Source organism: Leucopleurus acutus, assembly GCF_964270905.1.
Source record: "Leucopleurus acutus genome assembly, chromosome: 1".
Classification (NCBI taxonomy): Eukaryota; Metazoa; Chordata; class Mammalia; order Artiodactyla; family Delphinidae; genus Leucopleurus; species Leucopleurus acutus.
In genome coordinates, this window is record NC_139142.1 from 144,472,252 (window position 1) to 144,499,240 (window position 26,989).

The following is a 26,989-nucleotide window of genomic DNA, read 5'->3' on the forward strand; positions in this document are numbered from 1 at the left end:
TGCTAATGTAAATATTACTGAGAAGATTATAAACCATGGTGACTGATGTATGGATAATGTTGATAGCAGTATAAACATTGTGATGCAATTTGAATAATGCTTATGCTAAAATGAACACTTTGGGACACTTTAAAGTTCTAACCAATAGTAGGATTTTTAAAGTAGTTTATATGACTTGGCCAAGTTTAATGTTTATATAAATACTATATCAAACTAGGGTTTTTATGGCCACTGCACTGTTTATCTAGTGTTTATTTAAGTAGTGATGTGAGTAAGTTTTAAATTCACTATTTTAGATTTTAGTTCTTCTCCTTGGAGTTCATTACTCTGAGTATAGCTGGAAAACATGGCACCATTCTTTCTGTACTCTGTTAGAAAGTGAAAATAAAGGCTTGTTCCTATTCACTAAACTAGAAAGTTTTTAAAAAATGGGTATGTATTTGACTTCAGCATAAGTTGTATTTGTTTAAATGGTTTTTACGTTTCTCTTGGTTATGTGTTAAATATTTCTAAAGGGGAATGGAGAGCCTATTGAAGTCTAAAGAATATGAATTGCATAATGAAACTGCATGCTGACATATACTCTACTTTTTATGGTGTATTTCTCTTTTATATCTGAGATTTGGTATTATGTGCTATGTGGTGTCCTAAACATAGTAGATGTGCAAATAAAATTTGTGGCTGCTTAATGGTTTCTCTTCTTATACTTGAAACATACCAAAAAATGACTGAGTCATCTGTCAGTCAACTGCTGCTTTACAGTTGATAGGTTAAGCAGAATCAGGTTTTCTAGAGTGAAATAAGTTGGTGAGTATTTTCCATTATCTCTGATTCAATCTGTAATATGTTTTGTTAGTTCACAGTGAGTACACTGGATGATGTCAAGAACTCTGGCAGTAGTTTCTTAGAAGACAATTCTGTGCAAACTTCTGAAATACCTGCCGTTCACATTGATATAGAGTGTGTTTCAGTTACTCAGCAAGCTGACACACCTTTGCAAGCAATTGAAGACAAATTTTCAGAAGAGAAAGAAAGAATAGAAAGTGAAATGGATCCTTCAGATATTTCAAATGTGAGTGCTGCTAACTTGGTAAGAACAACTTATCGGAATTCTGAGTAAATATATTAAAGAGACATAAACCCCAATAATAAAAAATTGTAATGTATATTTCTCTACACTTTACAAGCACTTTTTAACATAGCATTTTATATATGTTATTTCATTTTAACATTTTATTCTTATAGCAAACTTTTGATATAGTTAAGTTTCTTCTTATTTTGTAGAGGAACGAAATGAGACTGTGAGAATTAAATAACTTGCTCAAAATCATTCACTTTGTGTGTGATTTGATCACATGTTAAGAAACTATCATAATAATGTTTTCTATGCACATCTACCACTCTGATAGATGGGAAATTGTGCTTAATGAACTTAGCTTTAAGAATTCTCTTAACAGAGTACTTTAGACAGTTACTATCATTTGCTTGGAGTTGGTCTTTAAGATGAAATTTATTTATCATCCCTATGGCAGAATCTTTAAAAATGCATTGACTTAAAATTACTTATAGGTTTATGTTTTTGGATGACTATTTAATTCTGCTCATGTCTTTCTCCTTCCCATTTAATATTAAGATACTTGGCCTGAGTATAATTCAGATTAGGTCATGTTGGGTTTGTTTAAAAAGTAATTTTCAAAAGGAATAGGCACATATAAAAAGTTGTTGAGAAAAAATTCAAATTTAGTTCTTTTTTTTGGCAATTGACAAGGAAATTTAGTTTTTTCTGAGATATACATTTTAAAGTAATAACTAGAATTATGACTTATAACATTATACCAGAACATGTAAGATTTTTAGAAATTTCACGTAATGTCTGAAACATTTATATTAACATATTTCCATACAAATAACCCAAAGAAAGTTTAGTATTAGGTTTTGTTTGTTTGTTTGTTTCTTTATACTGCAGGTTCTTATTAGTAATCAGTTTTATACACATCAGTGTAAACATGTCAATCCCAGTCGCCCAATTCAGCACACCACCATCTGCACCCCACCGCGGATTTCCCCCCTTGGTGTCCATATGTTTGTTCTCTACATCTGTGTCTCAACTTCTGCCTTGCAAACTGGTTCATCTGTACCATTTTTCTATGTTCCACATAAATGCGTTAATATACGATATTTGTTTAGCCCTTTCTGACTTACTTCACTCTGTATGACAGTCTCTAGGTCCATCTGCGTCTCAACAAATGACTCAATTTCGTTCCTTTTTATGGCTGAGTAATATTCCATTGTATATATGTACCACAACCTCTTTATCCATTCATCTGTCGATGGGCATTTAGGTTGCTTCCATGACCTTGCCATTGTAAATAGTGCTGCAATGAACATTGGGGTGCATGTGTCTTTTTGAATTATGGTTTTCTTGGGGTATATGCCCAGTAATTCTATTTTTAGTTCTATTCTATTTTTAGTTCTCCATAGTGGCTGTATCAATTTACATTCCCACCAACAGTGCAAGAGGGTTCCTTTTTCTCCACACCCTCTCTGGCATTTGTTGTTTGTAGATTTTCTGATGATGCCCATTCTAACTGGTGTGAGGTGATACCTCATTGTAGTTTTGATTTGCATTTCTCTAATAATTAGTGATGTTGAGCAGCTTTTCATGTGCCTCTTGGCCATCTGTATGTCTTCTTTGGAGAAATGTCTATTTAGGTATTCTGCCCATTTTTGAATTGGGTTGTTTGTTTCTTTAATATTGAGCTGCATGAGCTGTCTATATATTTTGGAGATTAATCCTTTGTCCGTTGATTCATTTGCAAATATTTTCTCCCATTCTGAGGGTTGTCTTTTTGTCTTGTTTATGGTTTCCTTTGCTGTGCAAAAGCTTTGAAGTTTTATTAGGTCTGATTTGTTTATTTTTGTTTTTATTTCCGTTACTCTAGGAGGTGGATCAAAAAAGATCTTGCTGTGGTTTATGTCAAAGAGTGTTCTTCCTATGTTTTCCTCTAAGATTTTATAGTGTCTGGTCTTACATTTAGGTCTCGAATCCATTTTGAGTTTATTTCTGTATATGGTGTTAGAGAATGTTCTAATTTCATTCTTTTACCTGTAGCTGTCCAGTTTTCCCAGCACCACTTATTGAAGAGACTGTCTTTTCTCCATTGTATATCTTTGCCTCCTTTGTCATAGATTAGTTGACCATAGGTGCGTGGGTTTGTCTCTGGGCTTTCTATCTTGTTCCATTGATCTGTACTTCTGTTTTTGTGCCAGTACCATATTGTCTTGATTACTGTAGCTTTGTAGTATAGTCTGAAGTCAGAGAGTCTGATTCCTCCAGCTCCGTTTTTTCCCCTCAAGACTGCTTTGGCTATTCGGGGTCTTTTGTGTCGCCGTACAAACTTGAAGATGATTTGTTCTAGTTCCATAAAAAATGCCATTGGTAACTTGATAGGTATTGCATTGAATATGTAGATTGCTTTGGGTAGTATAGTCATTTTCACAATGTTGATTCTTCCAATCCAAGAACATTGTATATCTCTCCATCTGTTGGTATCATATTTAATTTCTTTCTTCAGTGTCTTATAGTTTTCTGCATACAGGTCTTTTGTCTCCCTAGGTAGGTTTATTCCTAGGTATTTTATTCTTTTTGTTGCAGTGGTAAGTGGGAGTGTTTCTGTAATTTCTCTTTCAGATTTTTCATCATTAGTGTATAGGAAATGCAAGAGATTTCTGTGCATTAATTTTGTACCCTGCAACTTTACCAAATTCGTTGATTAGCTCTAGTAGTTTTCTGGTGGCAGTTTTAGGATTCTCTATGTATATTATCCTGTCATCTGCAAACAGTGACAGTTTAACTTCTTTTCCAATTTGTATTCCTTTTATTTCTTTTTCTTCTCTGACTGCTGTGGCTAGGACTTCCAAAAGTATGTTGAATAATAGTGGTGAGATGAACATCCTTGTCTCATTCCTGATCTTAGAGGAAATGCTTTCAGTTTTTCACCATTGAGAATGATGTTTGCTGTGGCTTTGTCATATATGGCCTTTATTATGTTGAGGTAGGTTCCCTCTATGCCCACTTTCTGGAGACTTTTTATCATAAATGGTGTTGAATTTTGTCAAAAGCCTTTTCTTCATCTATTGAGATGATCATATCGTTTTTATTCTTCAGTTTGTTAATATGGTGTATCACATTGATTGATTTGCATATAGTGAAGAGTCCTTGCATCCCAGGGATAAATCCCACTTGGTCATGGTGTATGATCCTTTCAATGTATTGTTGGATTCTGTTTGCTAGTATTTTGTTGAGGATTTTTGCATCTATATTCATCAGTGATATGGGTCTTTAATTTTCTTTTTTTGTAGTATCTTTTTCTGATTTTGGCATCAGAGTGATGGTGGCCTCATTAAATGAGTTTGGGAGTGTTCCTCTCTCTGCAGTTTTTTGGAAGAGTTTGAGAAGGGTGGGTGTTAGCTCTTCTCTAAATGTTTGATAGAATTCAGCTCTGAAGTTATGTGGTTCTGGACTTTCGTTTGTTGGAAGATTTTTTTTTTTTTTGCGGTACACGGGCCTCTCACTGTTGCATTCTCTCCAGTTGTGGAGCACGGGCTCCAGACGCGCAGGCTTAGCGGCCATGGCTCACGGGCCCTGCTGCTCCGCGGCATGTGGAATCTTCCGGGACTGGGGCACGAACCCGTGTCCCCTGCATCGGCAGGTGGACTCTCAACCACTGCGCCACCAGGGAAGCCCTGTTGGAAGATTTTTAATCACAGTTTCAACTTTATTACTTGTGATTGGCCTGTTCATATTTTTTGTTTCTTCTTGGTTCAGTCATGGAAGGTTATACCTTTCTAGGAATTTGTCCATTTCTTCCAAGTTGTGCATTTTATTGGCATAGAGTTGCTTGTAGTAGTCTCTTAGGATGCTTTGTATTTCTACAGTGTCTGTTGTAACTTCTTTTTTATTTCTAATTTTATTCATTTGAGTCCTCTCCCTCTTTTTCTTCATGAGTCTGGCTAATGGTTTATCAATTTTGTCTTCTCAAAGAGCCAGCTTTTAGTTTTATTGATCTTTGCTATTGTTTTCTTTGTTTCTATTTCCTTTATTTCTGCTCTGATATTTATGATTTCTTTCCTTCTGCTAACTTTGGGTTTTGTTTGTTATTGTTTCTCTAGTTCCTTTAGGTGTAAGTTTAGATTGTTTACTTGAGATTTTTTTGGTTTCTTGAGGTAGGCTTGTATAGCTATAAACTTCCCTGTTAGAACTGCTTTTGCTGCATCCCATAAGTTTTGGATCGTCGTGTTTTCGTTGTCATTTGTCTCTAGGGATTTTTTGATTTCCTCTTTGATTTCTCCAGTGATTTCTTGGTTGTTTAGTAACGTATTGTTTAGCCTCCATGTGTTTGTGTTTTTTACGTTTTTTTCCCTGTAATTCATTCTAGTCTCATAGCGTTGTGGTCAGAAAAGATGCTTGATATGATTTCAGTTTTCTTAAATTTACTGAGGCTTGATTTGTGACCCAAGATGTGATCTATCCCGGAGAATGTTCTGTGCACACTTGAGAAGAAAGTGTATTGTGTTGTTTTTGGATGAAATGTCCTGTAAATATCAATTAAATCTATCTCATCTATTGTGTCATTTAAAGCTTCTGTTTCCTTATTTATTTCCTTTTGGATGATCTGTCCATTGGTGTAAGTGAGGTGTTAAAGTCCCCCACTATTATTGTGTTACTGTCGATTTCCTCTTTTATAGCTGTTAGGAGTTGCCTTATGTATTGAGGTGCTCCTATGTTGGGTGAATATATAATTATAATTGTTATATCTTCTTCTTGGATTGATCTCTTGATTATTATGTAGTGTCCTTCCTTGTCTCTTGTAACATTCTTTATTTTAAAGTCTGTTGTATCTGATATGAACAGAGCTACTCCAGCTTTCTCTTGATTTCCATTTGCACGGAATATCTTTGTCCATCCCTTCACTTTCAGTCTGTATTTGTCCCTAGGTCAGAAGTGGGTCTCTTGTAGACTGCATATATATGGGTCTTGTTTTTGTATCCATTCAGCAAGCCTGTGTCTTTTGGTTGGAGCATTTAATCCATTCACATTTAAGGTAATTATTGATATGTATGTTCCCATGACCATTTTCTTAATTGTTTTGTGTTAGTTTTTGTAGATCCTTTTCTTCTGTTGTGTTCCCCACTTAGAAAAGTTCCTTTAGCATTTGTTGTAGAGCTGGTTTGGTGGTGCTGAATTCTCATACTTTTTGCTTGTCTGTAAAGCTTTTGATTTCTCCATTGAATCTGAATGAGATCCTTACCCGGTAGAGTAATCTTGGTTGTAAGTTCTTCCCTTTCATCTCTTTAAGTATATCATGCCACTCCCTTCTGTCTTGTAGAGTTTCTGCTGAGAAATCAGCTGTTAGCCTTATGGGAGTTCCCTTGTATGTTATTTTTCATTTTTCCCTTGCTGCTTTCAGTAATTTTTCTTCGTCTTTAATTTTTGCCAATTTGATTACTATGTGTCTCGGCGTGTTTCTCCTTGGGTTTACCCTGCATGGGACTCACTTCGCTTCCTGGGCTTGGGTCGCTATTTCCTTTCCTACATTAGGGAAGTTTTTGACTATAATCTTTTCAAATATTTTCTCTGGTCCTTTCACTCTCTCTTCTCCTTCTGGGACCCCTATAATGCGAGTGTTGTTGCGTTTAATGTTGTCTCAGAGGTCTCTTAGGCTGTCTTCATTTCTTTTCATTCTTTTTTTCTTTATTCTTTTCCACAGCAGTGAATTCCACCATTCTGTCTTCCAGGTCACTTATCCATTCTTCTGCCTCAGTTATTCTGCTATTGATTCCTTCTAGTGTAGTTTTCATTTCAGTTATTGTATTGTTCATCTCTGTTTGTTTGTTCTTTAATTCTTCTAGGTCTTTGTTAAACATTTCTTGCATCTTCTCGATCTTTGCCTCCATTCTTTTTCCGAGGTCCTGGATCATCTTCACTATCGTTATTCTGAATTCTTTTTCTGGAAGGTTGCCTATCTCCACTTAATTTAGTTGTTTTTCTGGGGTTTTATCTTGTTCCTTCATCTGGTACATAGCCCTCTGCCTTTTCATCTTGTCTATCTTTCTGTGAATGTGGTTTTTGTTCCCAGGCTGCAGATTTGTAGTTCTTCTTACTTCTGCTGTCTGCCTTCTGGTGGATGAGGCTATCTAAGAGGCTTGTGTAAGTTTCCTGATGGGAGGGACTGTTAGTGGGTAGAGCTGACTGTTGCTCTGGTGTGCAGAACTCAGTAAAACTTTAATCCACTTGACTGCTGATGGGTGGGCCTTGGTTCCCTCCCTGTGGTTGTTTTGCCTGAGGCAACCAAACACTTGAGCCTACCTGGGCTCTTTGGTGGGGCTATTGACAGACTCTGGGAGGTCTCTAGCCAAGGAGTACTTTCCAGAACTTTTGCTGCCAGTGTCTTTGTCCCCATGGTGAGCCACAGCATCCCCCCCACCCCCGCCTCTGCAGGAGACCCTCCAACACAAGCAGATAGGTCTGGTTCAGTCTCCCCTGGGGTCACTGCTCCTTCCCCTGTGTCCCGATGCACACACTACTTTGTGTGTGCTCTCCAATAGTGGAGTCTCTGTTTCCCCCAGTCCTGTAGAAGTCCTACAGTCAATTCCCACTAGGCTTCAAAGTTTGATTCTCTAGGAATTCCTGCTCTGGTTGCTGGACCCTCAGGTTGGGAAGCCTGATATGGGGCTCAGAACCTTCACTCCAATGTGTGGACTTCTGTGGTATAAGTGTTCTCCAGTCTGTGAGTCACCCACCCAGCAGTTATGGGATTTGATTTTACTGTGATTGTGCCCCTCCTACCTTCTCACTGTGGCTTCTCCTTTGTCTTTGGATGTGGGGTATCTTTTTTGGTGAGTTCCAGTGTCTTCCTGTGGATGATTGTCCAGCAGCTAGTTGTTATTTTGGTGTTCTTGCAAGAGGGAGTGAGAGCATGTCCCTCTACTCCGCCATCTCGGTTCCTCCTCCTACACTCCAAATTTAGTTTTTAATTGGCCACTGTATACTATAATTTCTTTTTAAACTTAATGCCTCATCATGTTGAAAGATGATACCAGCAGATGATATTAGGCCAAATTATACATTTTAGAGAGAGAACAAGATTAGATAGTTGAAATTTGATATGGATTGTTTAAGGGAAAAATAAGAGTTACAGTAATAAGAAAAACAAATATTTAGATTCCTTTATAAAGGAATAAAGGGCAACTTTTTTTTAACTTAGGTTTTTTAGTGCGAATGTTTTAAAGGTTAACTAATTTACGGTCATGTAAATAGTGGGTTTAATGTATCGGTAGAAATTGGTCGTATTTATATTTTTGTTTTCATAGCTAGCTATCATATTAAATTATGTATTTTGCAAATGGATTCTATGAGATTCAAATTTCGAAAGAGGAAAAAGATCCTATAGTTAAATAAGCATAAAATAATTATTTAAAAATTCTTCTCTCATCATTTTTATTTTGATCACGTAGGTAAAATAAGCTTATGGTAGAGTATTAAAAACTCTTGGTTATTTTGAGAATGACATTTACATACTTGAAGGAAAATACGTTCTGCTTTACATATGAATATTATCATATCCTTAGAGGTCTTAGAGGAATTTTAACTAAACTAATATTTTGAGAAAATTTTATGTTTTTAATTTGTCTTGGCACAGATACTTCTGTGGGTTGCTCTAGATAAGCATGTTATTGTTTAGGTTCTAAATAGAGGGTTATAGAGAATTGCTGCAGTGTTGAGAAAATTGTTTTCTTTTTTCCCCTCAATATAGTATTGTCACATACATGGTTCAACTAAAAAAATCTGTAGTTCTCTTATTTAACAGAAGCCTAAGCAAAAAATGACTGTAAGAATTTATAATAATAAAATTTATTTATTAAACATAAAGAACCCTTTATGTTTAAGGTCCACTTTTGCCACCATTGTAAAAATGTGCTGATGTAAATCCTAGCTACCATGGATTTATTTTTTTTAGATTTACTGAAATTACAAATTTTAATGAAAATTTAGAAATTTAAAAAATGATTATGTATGCAGGTATGTATTTGAATTTCACAGTGTGAAAATAGTAGAAGTTGTATATGGATAATTTAATCATTATTTCATCCGTAAGCTCTGTTACTCTGTTAAAACCTCTTCAGGTCTTAAGAGGTGAAATAGAAATGTTCTCTGGAGAAGATAAAATTGAGAAGGAAATAGGCTTATGTGAGAATTTACTTTCTGCAAAGTTAAATATATTTAACTTTAATAGTTTTTTTAAATCATTGTTAGGTATGATATTTGTGTGGCACCTTAACAAGTTAGTTTCTATAATATTCTAGCGTTTACAGAGAAAAAGCTTATGATGCAAAGAAACAGTCTGTCATCTAAACTCTCTTACCCCATTCTCTTCCCCAGGGACAATCTTGTATGTTTTGAGGGGGCAGAGTATCGACAGGGGAAATGAAGTGGGGAGGGGAAGCTTTAAGAAGGATACCCATGTCTAGGCTCCACTCCAGACCAATTCAATAATAAGCTGAAGCTCAAGCACTTGCATTTTTAATACCTTTATTGAGGTGTTATTGATTTTCAGTAAACTTCACATATTTAAGATATACACATTGATATATTTTGACATGTGTTTATACCTGTGAAATCATCACTATAATCAAGATAATGAAAGTATCGATTGCCTCCAAAAGTTTTCACTTTCTCTTTTGTAATCCCTCCTTTCTGCTCTTCCCTGTTTCCCCTTCCCAGGGTTATCACTATTCTGCTGTTACTACATATTAATTAGCATTTTAAGAAATTTCTGTATATGGAATAATGTAATCTTTGTTTAGCTTCTTTCACTCAGCATAATTATTTTGAGATTCATCCATGTAGTTGTGTATATTAATAGTTCCTTCTTCTTTTATTGTCTTTAGGAGTACTCTCTTGTGTGCATGTAACTCAGTATGTTCATCCATTCAATTGTTGACAGATGTTTGAGTTGTTGCCAGTTTCTCTATTATGAATAAAGGCACCATGAACGTTTGTCTTTGTTTTGAACATATGTTTTCATTTCTCTTGGGAAAATATCTAAGTCAGTTTTGTTGATAATATTGTTCAGGTTTCCTTTGCCAATTTTCTGTACTTGTTCTACCAGTTGAGAGAGGGGTATTGAAATCTCTGCATATATCTGTGGGGCTACTTTTTTTAAGCCAACTTTATTGAGATATAATTTACATAACATACAGTTTATCCATTTAGAGTGTACAGTGCAGTGTTTTTTAGTATATTCACAGAGTTGTGCAGACATCACCATAATTAGTTTTAGAACACTTCCATCACTACAAAAAGAAACCCAGTGCCCAGTAGCAGTCCTCCCTTTCACCCCACCCTCCCAGCCCTATACAACCACTAATCTGTCTTTTGTCTCTATAGATTTGCCTGTTCTGGACATTTCATAGAAGTGGAATACAATATGTGGTCTTTGTGAATGGTTTCTTTCACTAGGCATATTGTTTTCAAGGTTCATTCGTGTTTTAGCCTGTATCAGTATTTCATTCCTTTTTATGCCCAAATAATATTCCACTGATTGAAAAATGTGGAATATACCACATTTTATCCATTCATCAGTGATGGACATTTAGGTTTTCTCCACTTTTTCGAATTTATGAATAATGCTGCTTTAAATATTTGTGTACAAGTTTTTGTGTGAACATATGGTTTTGTTTCTCCTGAGTATACATCTGGGAATGGGATTGTTGGGTCGTATGGTAACTTTACATTTAACCTTTGTGAGAAACTATCAGACTGTTTTCCAAAGTAGCTGCATCATTTTACATTCCCATTAAGTTTATTTTGTTTTGTAATTCTATCAGTTTTTGCTTCTTTCATTTTGAAGATCTATTATTATGTTCATAAACCTTTAGGATTGTTTTGTCTTCTTAGTGAATTAACAGTTTATCATTATGAAATGACCTTCTTTATCCCTTGTCATATTTTTTGCTCTGAAATCTACTGTGTCTGATATTAGTACTTCAACTTTCTTTTGGTTAGTGTTAGTATGGTAGCTCTTTTATTTGTAATCTGTTTATATTCTCATATTTAAATTAGGTTTCGTATAGGCAGCATGTGGTTTGGGGTCTTGCTTTTATCCAATTTGAGTCTCTCTTTCCGTGTAATGTGATTATTAATATGGTTCCTTTAAATCTATCATCTTATTGTTTTTCTCTTTGACTCATCTGTTCTTCATCCCCTTTTTCCTTTTTCTCCCATCTTTTTGATTAATTTTCTTTTATAATTTATCTTCTTTGTTGGCTTAGTAGCCATAAATATTTGTTATTTCACTGTTTGCTTTAGGGTTTATAATATGCATATTTAGCTTTTTATAGGGATTTATTAATTAATAATTCTGATGCATATATTTGTATTACATAATTCTAATGCATAATTTTAAGTAAGGTATATATGTTCAGAAAGTGTCATCACCAGTACGGCATAATTTTTTTTTTATATTCCCTTTAAAGTATAATGTTTTTCTTTGGTTTTTCAAATATTTGACCTGTAAATGTTTTGAATTTTGGTGCTCAAATGAAATTCACAGTTTATTATTAATAACAATAACTATTATTTATACAACTTCACAGTTTGTCATACACAGCAGTTTAGTAAAAAGGTCTCATGGATTATTGTATCATTTTATGGAATATAAAATAGTCTTTTGCTTTTAAGAAATTTCCGAGTCATATAACTGGACCCCAAGTTTTATAATTCTAGATCAATGCTATTTTTATATATACTATTTATGATTAGAACATAAAGAAATACTTACTTAACTTTCCAGTCAACTGATTTTGTTTTTAACTTTATAGTCTATGGCAGAAGTTCTTGCTAAAAAGGAAGAGCTAGCAGATCGTCTAGAAAAGGCCAATGAAGAAGCCATTGCTAGTGCTATTGCTGAAGAGGAACAGTTAACTAGAGAAATTGAAGCTGAAGAAAACAATGATATCAATATTGAAACTGACAACGACAGTGATTTTTCTGTGAGCTTTTAGAATTTTTATTCTCTGGGTGATTGAGACTTATACGATAAACAATAGCAAGTTTTTTTTTAAGCACTTTACCATTACTAAGTGTTTTTATATATAATGCAATTGACAAGTTGGAAGTTGTTTTCTCATTTTACAAATCAAGAAAATGAATCTCAGAGTAAGTAAATACGTAACATTTCTCAGATTATAATTGTACAGATTGAAGAAGAGTCAAAGATATATCTTTCCTTCTGCTAATAAAATCAAATGATACATTGCCTTGCTATCACTAGGTGCTCAGGATATATATGTTGATGAGAGGGATTTCTTAAAGAATAAAAGTATCATGAATGTTTGCTATGTTATCCTATTAAATTTTAATGCCCAACAAATACTTTTTAGCTTTTCTGATGTATGCTCTAAATATGTCAGAATTTATGTAGTAATAGTTTAAACCCAGTAGTTTTCTTTTAAAATTACTTGGCTTGTCTCTGCTGTTAATGGCACGTAGGTTAGTCTTCCTCTTAAAATGTATAGGCTGTGGTATTTTTAACTTGGTAATTATTGTGACTGTAAGAGGTATGTAACTTTTTTCTGGTTTTGGACTGTTTGCTCAATGAAATATATGAGCAATAGGTAGAAAAATTTCATATATAGTTCATTTTATAAGGTTATAATTGGTTCAAATATTTGTTACTCAATTTTTCTTATTACATTTTAGGCCAGCATGGGCAGTGGAAGTGTATCTTTCTGTGGTATGTCTATGGATTGGAACGATGTCCTTGCAGATTATGAAGGTATTACATGTTTGTATGTTTGTGTGTGTGTGTGTTGTATGTATAGGTAGAGGGGTATAAAATAGATTATCTTATTACTTGGGGTTTTTGTGTAAAATAAATAAGAGTGGGATGCCTTTTAAAAGTCTGTTCTCAAATGTTGGTTTTATAGAATTATGTGGTTAAGCAATAGCAGTTTTCTTTTTTCTGAAAACAGCTCGTGAATCTTGGCGCCAAAATACATCCTGGGGGGATATTGTAGAGGAGGAACCTGCTAGACCTCCAGGACATGGAATTCACATGCATGAAAAACTTTCCTCACCATCTCGTAAAAGGTCTGGCCTTTGAAAATTAATTTGAAATGTTTCACAGGAAGGGAACTAGATGTTCTTGACTATTAAATGGAGTTACTACATACTATTTTAAGGTACATTATTCAAGACATTTCCAGATCCATTGAAAAGTGACAGTGCTTCTGTGAAATTTTAGGCCAAAGTTAGTTTTGTATATTTTTTATATTTATTTTAAGAACTTTGAAGACTAAAGAAGATATTATTGACTTTATCATGTAAACATTTGTGTCTCTTATCCATTTGTTTGTATTAATAGAACAATTGCAGAATCTAAGAAGAAACATGAAGAAAAACAAATGAAAGCACAGCAGCTAAGGGAAAAGTTACGTGAAGAGAAAACATTAAAGCTTCAGAAATTGTTAGAAAGGGTGAGTTTTTAATTTTTAGGGAAGTATGATTGCCTTAAATTAATGGGCTTATTTTCAACTTGACTTCTTCTGGTTCGAGAGAAGCTAAAAGAACAATAAAAATAAATTTACTAGGAAACAAAAGCATCTCTATCTGCTGAGTCACAGAAAGCTACCTGTTAAAGAAAGAAAACAGAATTTGTCATTCCTAAAAAAGCTGGTAAATTGATGTTTTGCTGAGTTCGCATGGATTATTAAAGCTGCACGTTGTCTTTTGCCATTTTCAGTGGAGGTTTCCTTGGGGAGTCTTGTGCAAAGTGTTCAATGAATTGGTAGGACAGTTTTGAGCTTGAGATGATCAGATTTGAATAAGTAGGGCACTAATTAGATTTATGGAAGAGATTCTTGGAGTATTTAGAGCAGTGTAACTTCTGGTTAGTGTGATGTAGTGGAAAGAACATGGGCTCTGGAGATGGCCAATCAGGTGAAATCCTGGTTTGAACCACATAATAGGATATGATGCCCTGGGCAAATTACATAACAATACTGCCTTTTAATTTCTTTATCCATAAAATGACAATTATTATTGTTAACCAGTTGTGATGATGAAAGTGGCAAGTAAAACAGTAGCGTGGTGCTCGGGTGGCTGTTGCTCAGCATATGGTCATTCTTATTGTTAGTTACACATGGCAGACATGAGTACTGTATTAGTTATGTGTGCTGTGTAACAAAGGGCCTCAAGACTTAGCAGCTTAAAACAACACACATTTTCACTTAAAACAACTGCTCACAGTTTCTTGGGCATGGAAACCAGGAGTGGCTTGTGTTGTTATTTCTTTGTTCAGAGTCCCTCCTGAGGTTGCAGTCAAGCTGTTGTCTGGGGCAGCAGTCATTTGGAGTTGAAGGATCCACCTCCAAACTCTCATATGGTTATTGGCAGGCCTGGATTCCTCTTTAGCAGTTGGTTATGGACCTCAGTATCCTGCCATGTGGGTCTTTCCGTAGGCTGATGTTCTTATAACATGGCTGCTACCTTTCTCACAGAGTAATCTGAGAGAAGACGAGAAAGAGAGAGAATGAACAAGTGAGCTGCCAAAATGGAAGCTGCACTGTCTTTTATAACCTAATCTTGGAAGTGATATACCATCACTTTTGCTGAATTGTATTGGTCACGAACCTGATACAGTGTTGGGGGGAAAAACACAAGGGTCTGAATACCAGGTGGCTGGGATCATTTGGAGCCATCTTGAAGTCTGTGAACTACATATACCTAACATAGCATGACAGAAGATAGGTAACCGTTATAGTATAGGTGAACTCCTTTGTTACCTTCTGGTCCTAGAAAGGAGGACTAATATGCCTAGGTTAAAAATATTTGCATTACTTATGTTTGTTTTAAAATTGGGGAAAACAATTGGACCAAATAATTTGAATGTAAAAATGAGGTGGCATAAGATTCTCCTTAGTACAGTGGAAAAGTTGGCTGGGAAAGGAAGAAAATCTGTAATTTTTCTCTTTACCTGAATCTCAAGAATTTAATCATTTTAATCAAGATTTTAATCATTTAGATTGAATAGATCAAATATGAAAAACAGTCTCCATGTCATGGGGCTCTATAAGAGTTAATATATTATTTCATTTTAAGCTTTAGAAAAATGTTCTAACACAATTATAATTTCCCTTCTTATTGTATTTTTAATACAAATAAAATTATATACTTTATTTTCTCACTATATAATATAATCTCCAGATACTCATGCAAACAAAATAGTAAATTCTTTTTTTTTTTTTTTTGCGGTATGCGGGCCTCACACTGTTGTGGCCTCTCCTGTTGCGGAGCACAGGCTCCGGACGCGCAGGCTCAACCACTGCGCCACCAGGGAAGCCCCAAAATAGTAAATTCTTGAAATTGTACAAGACGTTAGAGGTTCTCTGGTTTAATTTTCCCATCAATGTAGGTATCCCTTCAATTATTAAATGATAAATCCCACCTTCCATTTATATAATAAGTTATTGTTTCAACACTATTCTATACATATATGGTCTCATCTGATCACCACAATACCTCTGTGAGGCACACAGAGTTGAACAGATCCTGAACCCCATTTTTTAAAAAATTTATTTTATTTTATTTATTTATTTTTGGCTGCCTTGGGTCTTCGTTGCAGTGCACGGGCTTCTCACTGCGATGTCCTCTCTTGTTGTGGAGCACAGGCTCCAGGCACGCAGGCTTCAGTAGTTGTGGCGTGCGGGCTCAGTAGTTGTGGCTCGCGGGCTCTAGAGCGCAGGCTCAGTAGTTGTGGTGCACGGGCTTAGTTGCTCTGTGGCATGTGGGATTTTCCCAGACCAGGGATCGAACCCATGTCTCCTGCATTGGCAGGCGGATTCTTAGCCGCTGCGCCACAAGGGAAGTCCCCCTGAACCCCATTTTATAGATGTGAAAACTGAATCTAGGAGAGGCTAAGGGCTGTTTCCAATGTCACATGACCAATAATTTGCAGAGCTAGAGCTTTAAGGACCTGTTCCTAGCTCCTAATCCAGTACTGTTTCTGCATCATACTTTTTTAGGTGGTTAAATACATTATTATATAGATGAAATTCAACTGAAATGTTAGTTTTCTTCCCATTCATGTTGAGCCAACATTGATTTTCTATAATTTATTCTTATTGCAGGTGCAGGTTCTGATTTCTTGGAGCACAGGACAAGTCTTTTACTTCTATTTGATATTGTTTTAAGGAAGTAAAGGGAGCTAACGTAATTATTCTTCTATAGTCAAAACTCTCTGTTCCTTCAGAGAATGTTTCTTATGCAAATATTTATTTTTCAGACTTCTCACCTTTTTTTCAATTTCTAGGATAAAATTATCTGTCTTGAATTTGGGTTATAGAGCCATTAATGTTTATAAGGATAAGACATATACACTATTTTCATTTTAAGTGTGCTCATAGTGCAGTATAATAATAACAGCAAATATTTCTCTTGGGCAATGTCTAATGTACTGTTCTAAGAGTTTACATATATTTACTCAATCTTCAAAACCTATGAGTTAGGTACTACTACTATTCTCTTTATAGATAAGGAAACTGAGACATAGGCTAAAAAAGTTGCCCAGTTTATATATCTAGCAAGTGACCATGGTAGATTATGAACTCATCAGTCTGGCTCCATAGGCTGTGTTCGTAATCATTAGTCATGATCCTTTAGGTCTTTCCATATTCTTGACTTTATAATTCCTAAGCTGTTTATCTGTTTGCACTTCTTGTCAAGTGACTATGTATGCTGAAATTAATGATGTGATAATTCATTGCATATAGGAGAAAGATGTCCGGAAGTGGAAAGAAGAGTTACTAGACCAACGACGTAGGATGATGGAAGAGAAATTACTTCATGCTGAATTTAAACGAGAGGTGCAGTTACAAGCAATTGTTAAAAAAGCACAAGAGGAAGAAGCTAAGGTATAACTTAGGTGCTTTGAACATTGAATTAGTTACTTGAGTACTTTTTCAGTTGTTACATGAGAAGCTAATGTTTATCAAATGTTTATCCTGTGCCAGAATAACAGCATTTTTACATGCTCATTTGATATTATGTGCAGTATCTTATTCTTACAGTAATCCTGTGAGATATGTATTACTTTTTACAGGTTTATTGAGGTATAATTCACAGACAATAAATAACACATATGTGAAGCATCAATTTGTTGAGTTTTGACATATATATTCCTGAAACCATCAGTACAATGAAAATAATAAACAATTCCATCACCCTCAAAAGTTTCTTATACCTCTTTGTAATTCATTCCTTCCTCCAACTCTGTTACCACGCAATTGCTGATCTGCTTTTTGTCACTATGGACGTTGGCATTTTCCAGAATTTTGTATGAATGGAATCATAGAGTATGTACTCTTTCCCCTGGCATCTTTCATTCAGCATAGTTATTTTGAATTCTATCCATGCTATTGTGTATCATTTCCTTTTCATTGCTGAGAAGTATACCATTGTGTAGAAATACCATAGTTTGTTAATCCAGTCACTTGTTGATGGACATTTGTTTTCATTCCAGTTTTTGGCTATTATAGATATAGCTGCTGTGTAAACTCGTGTACAAATCTTTGTGCAGATGTGTGCTTTCATTTTCTCTGGTAAATACCTGATATTGGCAGAGTCTTATGATAGGTTTAACTTTTAAAGAAACACTTTATATACTCTTACCAGCAGTGGATGTGAGTTCTAGTTAGCCACATTCTCACCAACACTTGACATGGTTACATACTGTAATTCTAACCATTCCATATTAGTCTTTATGTATAGTGTCATGTGGTTATAATTTGCTTTTTGAACATCTTTTCATGTGTGTATTTCCTATCTGTAGCTCTTATTTGGTACAGTGTTTGTTCAAATATCTTTGTTCATTTTTTAAAGTTAGATTGTTTTGTTATTAGTCAAACAGTTCTCTTTTTCAGCTTTTTTGAGATATAGTTGACAAATAAAATAGATATTTACATGGTGATTTGATATACATATACATTGTGAAAGGATTTCCCTCATCCAGTTAATTAACATATCCATCACCTCACATATTTATCTTTTGTGTGTGTGTGAGCATTTGAGTTCTACCCTGTTAGCGTATTTCAATTATATCAATACAATACAGTGTTATCAACTATAGCTACCATGTTATACATTAGATGCTTAGATTTCATTCATCTTATAATTAAAAGTTTGTCCCCTTTCACCAATCTCTTCCTATTTCTATCTGCCTCCCCCCGGCCTGTGGCAACTACTTTTCTGTTCGCTCTTTCTTTGAGTTTTTTGAATTGAAGTATAGTTGATTTACAATATTGTGTTAGTTTCAGGTGTACAGCATAGTGATTCAGTATTTTTACAGATTATACTCCGTTAAAATTATTACATGATAATGGCTGTAATTCCATGTAATAGCAATATATCCTTATTGCTTATCTATTTTATACATAGTAGTTTGTATGTCTTAATTCTGTACCCCTAATTTGCCCCTCCCTTCTCCCCTCTTCCCTTTGGTTACCACTGGTTTATTTGTTTTCTATATCTCTGAGTCTGTTTCTGTTTTGTATATATATTCATTTGTATTATTTTTTAGATTCCAATTATAAGTGATATCATACAGTTTCTGTCTTTCTCTGTCTGACTTAACTTCACTAAGCATAAAGTTCTCTAGGTCCATCCATGTTGCTGCAAATGGCAGAATTTTGTTCTTTTTTATGGTTGAGTAATAGTCCATTGTGTGTATATATATATATATATATATATCACATCTTTTTTATCCATTCATCTGTTGATGGGCATTTCAGTTGGTTGCATATCTGGACAGAAAATCAATAAGGCAATGATGGTCTTAAATGATGCAATAGACTAGTTGGACTTAATAGATATCTATAGGACATTATATTCAAAAACAGCAAAATAAACATTCTTTTCACGTGTACATGGAATGTTCTCCAGGATAGATCACATACTAGACCACAAAACAAGTCTCAACAGATTTAAGAGGATAGAAATTATGTCAAGCATTTTTTCCAACCACAATGGTATGAAACTAGAAATCAACTACAGAAAGAAAAATCTGTTTCGATGAGTTGCACTTTTTCTTTTATATTCCAAATATAAGTGATGCCATGCAGTATTTTTCTTTCTTTCTCTGGCTTATTTCACTTAGCATAATACCCTCCAGTTTCACCCATGTTGTGGGAAATAGCAGAATTTCTTAGAGGACTTTGTATATTTTAGATATTAATATCTATGTTTTGCAAATATTTTCTCTCAGTCTACGGATTGCCTTTTCATTTTCTTAAAAGTGTCTTTTGAAGTTTTAAAAATTGGAAAGGTCCCATATAGACTTTTTTTTTCTATACTTTATGTTTTTCTGTACCCTATTTAAAAAAGTTATGTAAACTTAAGGTCACTAAGATTTTCCCTTAAGTTTTCTCTAGAAGTTTTAAATTTTACAGTGAGGTCTATGTTCCATTTTGAGTTAAGTTTTTTATATGGTGTGAGGTAGGGTTGAGGTTCATTTTTTTCATATGGTTATATAATGTTCCAGTATCAGTTGTTAAAGAGACTATCTTTTGTATAATGAATTGCCTTAGACCCTCGTTGAAAAGCAATTGGCTATATATGTGTGGGTCTATTTCTGATTTTCTATTCTGTTACATTTATCTTTATAAATACAACTGTATCTTCATTACTGTACCTTTATAATAAGTCATGAAATCAAGTATAAATCCTTAAGTTTTATTTTCTTCTAAAACTACTTTTGCTCTTTTAGGTTCTTTGCATTTCCATGTAATTTATAGGATCAGCTTATGAATTTCTACTCCTCCTGCCCGAAAGAGGCCTGCCTGTATTTTGATTAGAATTGCATTGAATATATACATTAATCTGGGGGAGACTTGTCATCCTAATGATATTGAGTATTCTGAACCATATGTCTGATGGCATATATCTCCATTTATTTTGGTTTGTATATATTTTATGGAATTTATCTGCAGTTCATATTTTTAATGCTCTTGTCAATAGTATCTTGTTTTAAATTTGTTTCTAATTGTTTGCTGCTAATTTATAGAAACACATTTGATTTTAGTGTATTACCTTATATGCTACAACCATGCTAAACCTACTAGTTCTAGTTTTATTACTTCTTTTCCTGTATGTTTTTCATTTTTAAATCTCCCTTTATTGCATTAACCAGTACTAGCACAATGTTGATTAATGATGAGAACCAATATCATTGCCGTGCTCCTAATTTTAGGAAGAAAGTGTTCAGTCTTTCACCATTAAGTGTGATATTAGCTGTAGATCTTTCATAGATGTTCTTTATCAGATTGAGGAACTTCCTTTCTATTCCTAGTTACTAAAATTTTTTTACCATGGACTTTGAATTTGGTTACCTGCTTTTTCTGCATTTATTGAGATGATATGTGTTTTTTTAAGATCTTAAAATGGTGAATTTCAGTATTTGATTGTCGGATACCAAAGTAACTGCAATTCTGGGATAAACCTCACATGGTCATGATATAATATCAGTTTTATATTTTGGTGTGCTTCGTTTGCTAAAATTTTAAGAATTTTTGCATCAACGTTTGTGAGGGATTTTGATCTTTTTTTTTCTTTTCTTATAATGTCTTTGTCTGCTTTTGGTAACAGAATATGCTGGCCTCCTAAAGTGACTTGGAAAGGTTTCCATCCTCTTCAGTTTTCTAAAGTAGTTTATGTGGAACTGGTACAATTTCCTCCTTAAATTTTTTGTGGAATTTACCAATGAAGCCGTCTGGGCCTGGGGTTTTCTTTGTGGATGAGTTTTTTAAATAAAAATTCCATTTTTTTATATACATAGGGCTATTCATATTATCTATTTCTCTTGTGTAATTTGTGTCTTTCTAGGAATCTGTCCATTTCCTTAATGACTAACAATATTGAGCATATATTTATGTGCTTATTGGCTATTTGTATATCTTCCTTAGAAAAAAGTCTATTCAAAGTCCATTGCTCATTTTTTTAAATTGGGCTGTTTGTCTTTTTGTTGTTCAGCTGTAAGAGTTCTTTGTATATTCTCAATACTAGTCCTTTATCAGATATATAATTTGCAGATATTTTCTCACACTGTGTAGGTTACCTTTTCACTTTGTTGATAATGTTCTTTGCACAAAAGTTTTTAATGTTGATGAAGTCCAATTTATCTATCTTTTGTTTTATTTTTTGTACTTTTTGTGCTAAGAAATTATTGCGAAATTCAAAGTCATGAAGATTTACCTCCATGTTTTCTTCTAAGAGTTTTATGGTTTTAGCTTTTATATTTAGGTCATAGATACATTTTGAATTAATTTTTATATACAGAATGAGGTAGGGGGTCTGCCTTTATTCTTTTGCAGGTGGATATCATTTGTCCAAGCACTGCTTCTTGATGACACTATTCTTTCCCCAGTGAATGGTCTTGGCACACTTGCTGGAAATCAATTAGCCATAGGTGTACAGGTTTATTTCTCTTCTCTCAGTCCTATTCCACTGGTCTATACGTCTATCCTTATGCTGGTATCACACTGTTTTGATTACTGTAGCACTTCAGTAAGCTTTGAAATCAGGAACTATAGTCCTCCAACTTAGTTCTTTTTCAATGTTGTCTTAGCTGTTTGGGGCAACTTGCAGTTAGGATGAGGATAAGCTTTCCATTTCCATAAAAAAGTCCATTGGAGTTTTGTTAGGATTGCATTGAATTTTTACCATGCTTTGGGGAGTATTGCCATCTTAATAATACTAGATCTTCCAATCCATGAACACAGGATATCTTTCCATTTATTTAAATCTTCCTTAATTTCTTTATGGAGTGTTTTCTAATTTTCAGCACACAAGCCTTTCACCTTGTTTAAATTAATTCCTAAGTATTGATTGTACTCTTTTGGAGGTGACTGTAAATGGAATTGTTTTCTTAATTCCATTTTCAGATTGTTTACTGCTAGTGTATAGAAATACAATTGATTTTTATATATTTATCTTATCTCCTGAAACCTTGCTTGAACTTGCTCATTAGTTGTAATAGCTTTTTAGTGGATTCCTTAAGATTTTCTATATTCAAGATCATACCATCTGCAACCTGAGATAGTTTTACTTCTTCTTTACCAATCTGGATGGCTTTGATTTTTGTTGTTGTTGTTGTTGCTTATTGCTCAGGATACAACCTGCAATACAGTACTGAATAGAAGTGGTAGGAGTGGACATCCTTGTCTTGTTCCTGATCTTTGGAGTGGGAGGCATTTAGTCTTTCATCATCAAGTATGATGTTAGGTATGGGGTTTTCATAGATACACTTCAAAGATTGAGGAAGTTCCTTTTTACTTCTAGTTTGTTGAGTGTTTTTATCATGAAGGGGTATTGGATTTTGTCAAATCCTTTTTCTCCATCTATTGCAAGAATAATGTGGTTTTGTCCTTTTGATATTTGCTGTGTTACATTCATTGAATTTCATATACTTTATATATTTGTCTAATTTTTTAGTTGTTTAAGGTGGGAGGGTGCATCTGGACCCTCTTACTCTATCATAGCTGGAAGTGGAAATTCTGAACTATGTATTATTTTTATATTTTAGAGAAGCAGTCTGAAGGCAGATTGTTGATGGTCACACAGTCGGAATTAAAATCCTGATGTTTGTGGTTCCAAAGCCTATGCTTTTACCACTGTTCTTATTATTGGTTTAGTATTTTCATTTTGTGGTCTTTTTTTTATATGACTTGTATGAATTTTGATCTAATTGCCTAATATATTTACTTTCATTATAATCTCATTAAACCAAAGTGGCTCCTATAAACATATTAACCCAAACTATAGTTTAAATAATTTCCGTCAAGATAAGTGGTTGACTGCTGGTTGTTTTTACATAAAGATATCAGCTACCATTTTCAGTTTTAAAAATTCTTAATAATCCAGGTTCACTGAGTTAACAGTCTGTACTAAGATTTTTGCTAATATGAAATTCTGCTTTAAAACCCTGCTACCAACTGCTGCCCTGTTGGTTCTCTTAATTTTCATTGCTTTCTCTTCGATAATCTCTGAAACCCTCTTTTGAAATGTATTATATCTACAAAGAAAATAAAAATAGACAATCTAGTTTTTTCTTGTTCTCTCATTCATTTAAATATTTTATGAATGAATTGTTCTTAGTATAATTACATAAATATCTTAAAAGTTTGTGTGAAACATTGTCGATTACTTTCATCCCCAGACATTTTAATCTATGAGACAAAACCTCCTCCTACCTTTGGTTTTATCACATGCCAATATTTCCCAGTCTTGCCTGATTATAACAGTAATATGAGTTGCTAAAAAGAGATTTCCAAGCTTTGCAGGTTTTTTTCAGTAATGCTAGAGTGGCCCCTGAGGAGCTTTATTTTTTTATAAGCCCCCCAGGTGATTTTTATGATCAGGAAATTTGGTTCCACATATATCAAACAGTTGCTCCTTCTTCAAAAGTAATTTTTCATCATAATAGTGAGGACTGAAGTCTCTGGAGTTAGATAAATTTGGATTCAGGTCCTGACTCTACCACATAGTAGCTGAATGGTCTTGGGTGTTATTTTAGCCTCTCAGCCTATTTGTTGATCTGTAAAATAGGAATAATCTTACCTACATCTCAAAGAATTTCTGAAAGGATTAAATTAGGTTGTGCGTATTGTGAAGCAGTTAATGCCATCCTTGGTATGCTGTAAATACTCTGTAAAATATTACAATTTCATAGAATGCCACATCCTATTTGTGTTCCACTTCCTACCTTTTCCTTAAGTCCCTAATGCATTTCTGTTGTTTTATTACTAATCCAGAAGTTCTAATAATCCAGTGATTTAAAATATACTTAAGTTCCACTAGAATTTAAGAATATGTTCTTGAGACATACCAAATATATTTATTTCAGTCCTGTGTAAGATATTTTTTCCACATATACTTTTTTTGTGAGTTCTTGGCATAAATTAACAGTCTTCTCAAATGTCTTAGTTCTTTCTTGGATACACAGATGATTAAAAATAAGTCATCTACTATTTAGTTGTTAGTGATTATTATTACAGGCAGAGTTATTCAGCACCCGATTTTATCATTTATTTAATAGTATAAAATGGCTTTTATTTTCAGTTTCTTAATGGTCTCATTGATAGCTTTTCAGATGCAATGTGTCTACTCATAATTACAGGGTTTTGGGGTTTTTTTTTGAGGAAAAGACATCTTTTTCCTTATTTATGGCAGTAGCCTTTTCCTTGTGCTGTGTCCTCTTGCCTGCTTTTAAAATTTGCTTCATCAGTTATCTTCTTGTGCCTGCTCCTTTGCTTTCTTCCTCTAGACTGACTACTTCCACCTGTTCTATAGATTACCTACTCTTTCCTTTTGGAAATCACTAGATTCCTAGAAAGAGCTGTCTGTGCTCATTTCCACTACCTCATCACTCCTGTCTTCTTGAATTCCTTATGACACCATTTTTCCTCTGTGCTATACTGTACTTTCCTTTCAGAATGTTACTCTGTTATCACTATGTTTAAAAGCCTTTTCTGGATCTGTTCATTATCAACACTTTTATGTATTTTTTTCTAGAACACTTTCTTCTGCGCTATCTTGGTTTTCCTTCTGCTTTCCTAACCAATGCTTTACTATCTTCCCTTTTTCTTTTGCTGCTTAAATGTTACTGCCTTCAGTCCACTTCATTTATTCCTTTCCTTGAATATCACAGTCATTCTCATTGCTTCAGCTGTCCTCTCTGTAGTGACTCCTAGATCTGCATTTTAACCCCACCCTCTCAATGAAGCTCTAGACTCAGTTACCTATTGCTTGATGATTGTATCCAGTGAAACTCATCAGCTCACCACCCCTGTATCCCAAATCATTTGCCTTTCCTGAAATTCATATTTCAGATGAATGGTATCACTAGTCTCCCATTAATCTAGACTTGGAAAGCTTGTGATCATTTATCAATATTTGCAGTTGTTATTCTTGCCTTTTGTCCCTACTCCCTTCAAATTAATCTTTCTTAAGGGCATTATTGTATTACCTCTCAACTTAAAAACCTTTAGGGACTTTCTCTTGTCTTTCTTAGTATAAATGCATTACTCTAGCTTTCTTTAATACTGTTTTATATGTAGAATAGTGGTCATATTGTTATGAAAATAGTTTATTCTCATTTTAAAGAATTCGAGCAATATGTAGCAAAGGAAACTCAAAATCCCACCCTCAGAAGTAGCTACCATTGACATTATAAATACTCTTCCAGAAATCTCTTTAGAATAATGTTCAGATTGAATGAATAGATAACTTTATAAAATAGAATTATACTATCAGGCTTCCCTGGTGGTGCAGTGGTTGAGAGTCTGCCTGCCAATGCAGGGGACACGGGTTTGAGTCCTGGTCTGGGAAGATCCCACATGCCACAGAGCAGCTAGGCCCGTGGGCCACAACTGCTGAGCCTGCGGGTCTGGAGCCTGTGCTCCACAACAAGAGAGGCCGCGACAGTGAAGGGCCTGCACACCGCGATGAAGAATGGCCCCTGCTTGCTGCAACTAGAGAAAGCCCTTACACAGAAACGAAGACCCAACACAGCCCAAAAAATTAATTAATTAATTAATTAATTTTAAAAAAAGAATTATACTATCCATGGTACTTCTTAATAAGAAGTATTCATTTCTATTTTAGTTCCATTTTAAGAGAAGGAAGTGACATGGAAGTAAAGTTGAGGGACTTATTGAATTTGTAATAAATGTTTCTTTATCACAAGATCTCCTCCCAACAATTTTCATAGTTTCATTATTTTTACATTGTTAAGGTTTATAACATTTACATTTTGCTCTGAAACTATAAATTCCACAATTTAGTTTTCCTTCTGTGTATGAATGGATGCACAGCTTGCCTAATCCTCCATTCATGAGTTCTTTGTTTTGACCTGGTTGGCTGGATTTTATTAACAAGTAATTTTTTCAGGAAGAGGTTGTTGTGCTCTATTCCTTGAGTTCTTAGGTGTCAAAGGCCTGTGGCATTTCTGAGTACATCTTGGCTAGAGATCAGATTCATGGTTCAGAATATCTTTCCTTCAAAGTTTTGTAGGCATTATTCCATGTTTTTCTAGCATTAACTAATTCTGTGGAGAAGCCTGAGGCTAGACAGATTTTTTCTCCCTCTTTCTCATAGATGACTTGCATTTACTACCTGGAAGCTTAAAAAATTTGTGCTTGTTCCTTAATGTTTTGTGATTTAATAAGGGTATTCTTGGTGTTGATCTTCTGAATAAATTCTTCATGAAATAAAGTGGGCTTTCTCAATTTTCAGTATTTCTTTTTTTCAGGGAAAATTTTCTGTATTATATATTGGAATATTTTGTCTTTCTTAACTTTACAGATATTATTCTTACATTAGATCATCTTAACTTGTTCTCCATGTTCAAAAGTTATTACTTACACATAAATTTTCATTTTAAAGTCCATATTAACTGTGATTATAACAAGCCTTTCCTCTGTTAGTGATTCGACTTTTTACGATCTTTGCTCTGTTTCATGCTTTTTCTAATTTAATTAATTCTGTGATTGTGTTACTTTGGCCTAAGTTTCCTTAACTCTCTAGTCTTCCTTTATTTTATCATGTCATTTTATCATCTTTTTTGCACCTTTAAATTCAGGTTCGTGTTGACTTCTTTTTACATTACAAAGTTTGCCTAGGAGATATTCTGCTGTTTCTTTGGTTATGTTTTCTTCCAGTTAATTTCCAGGAAATGTTTTATTTATTTTTTTACTTACTTACAGTTTGATTGAGATATCATTGACATATCAAAATTGTATAACAATTTTGATTGTTATACAAATTGTTGATTGTTATACAAATAAATAAATTGATTGTTGATTGTTATACAAATAAATAAATTGTTATACAAATAAAATTTGTTTTTTCAGTACACGGGCCTCTCACTGTTGTGGC

At 34.2% G+C, this 26,989-nt stretch overlaps 1 protein-coding gene across 1 annotated transcript in view; it reads left to right on the forward strand.

Annotated features, from left to right (window-relative positions):
- SCAPER (S-phase cyclin A associated protein in the ER) overlaps positions 1 to 26,989 on the forward strand; it is a gene marked incomplete at its 3' end in the record, with an annotated part of 494,945 nt that overhangs the window by 152,162 nt on the left and 315,794 nt on the right. The window contains exons 10-15 of the mRNA XM_082835986.1: positions 857 to 1,090; positions 11,884 to 12,054; positions 12,764 to 12,839; positions 13,036 to 13,153; positions 13,428 to 13,539; positions 16,834 to 16,974. Coding sequence (XP_082692112.1) covers positions 857 to 1,090; positions 11,884 to 12,054; positions 12,764 to 12,839; positions 13,036 to 13,153; positions 13,428 to 13,539; positions 16,834 to 16,974 — 852 coding nt within the window. The remainder of the gene's footprint in view (positions 1 to 856; positions 1,091 to 11,883; positions 12,055 to 12,763; positions 12,840 to 13,035; positions 13,154 to 13,427; positions 13,540 to 16,833; positions 16,975 to 26,989) is intronic.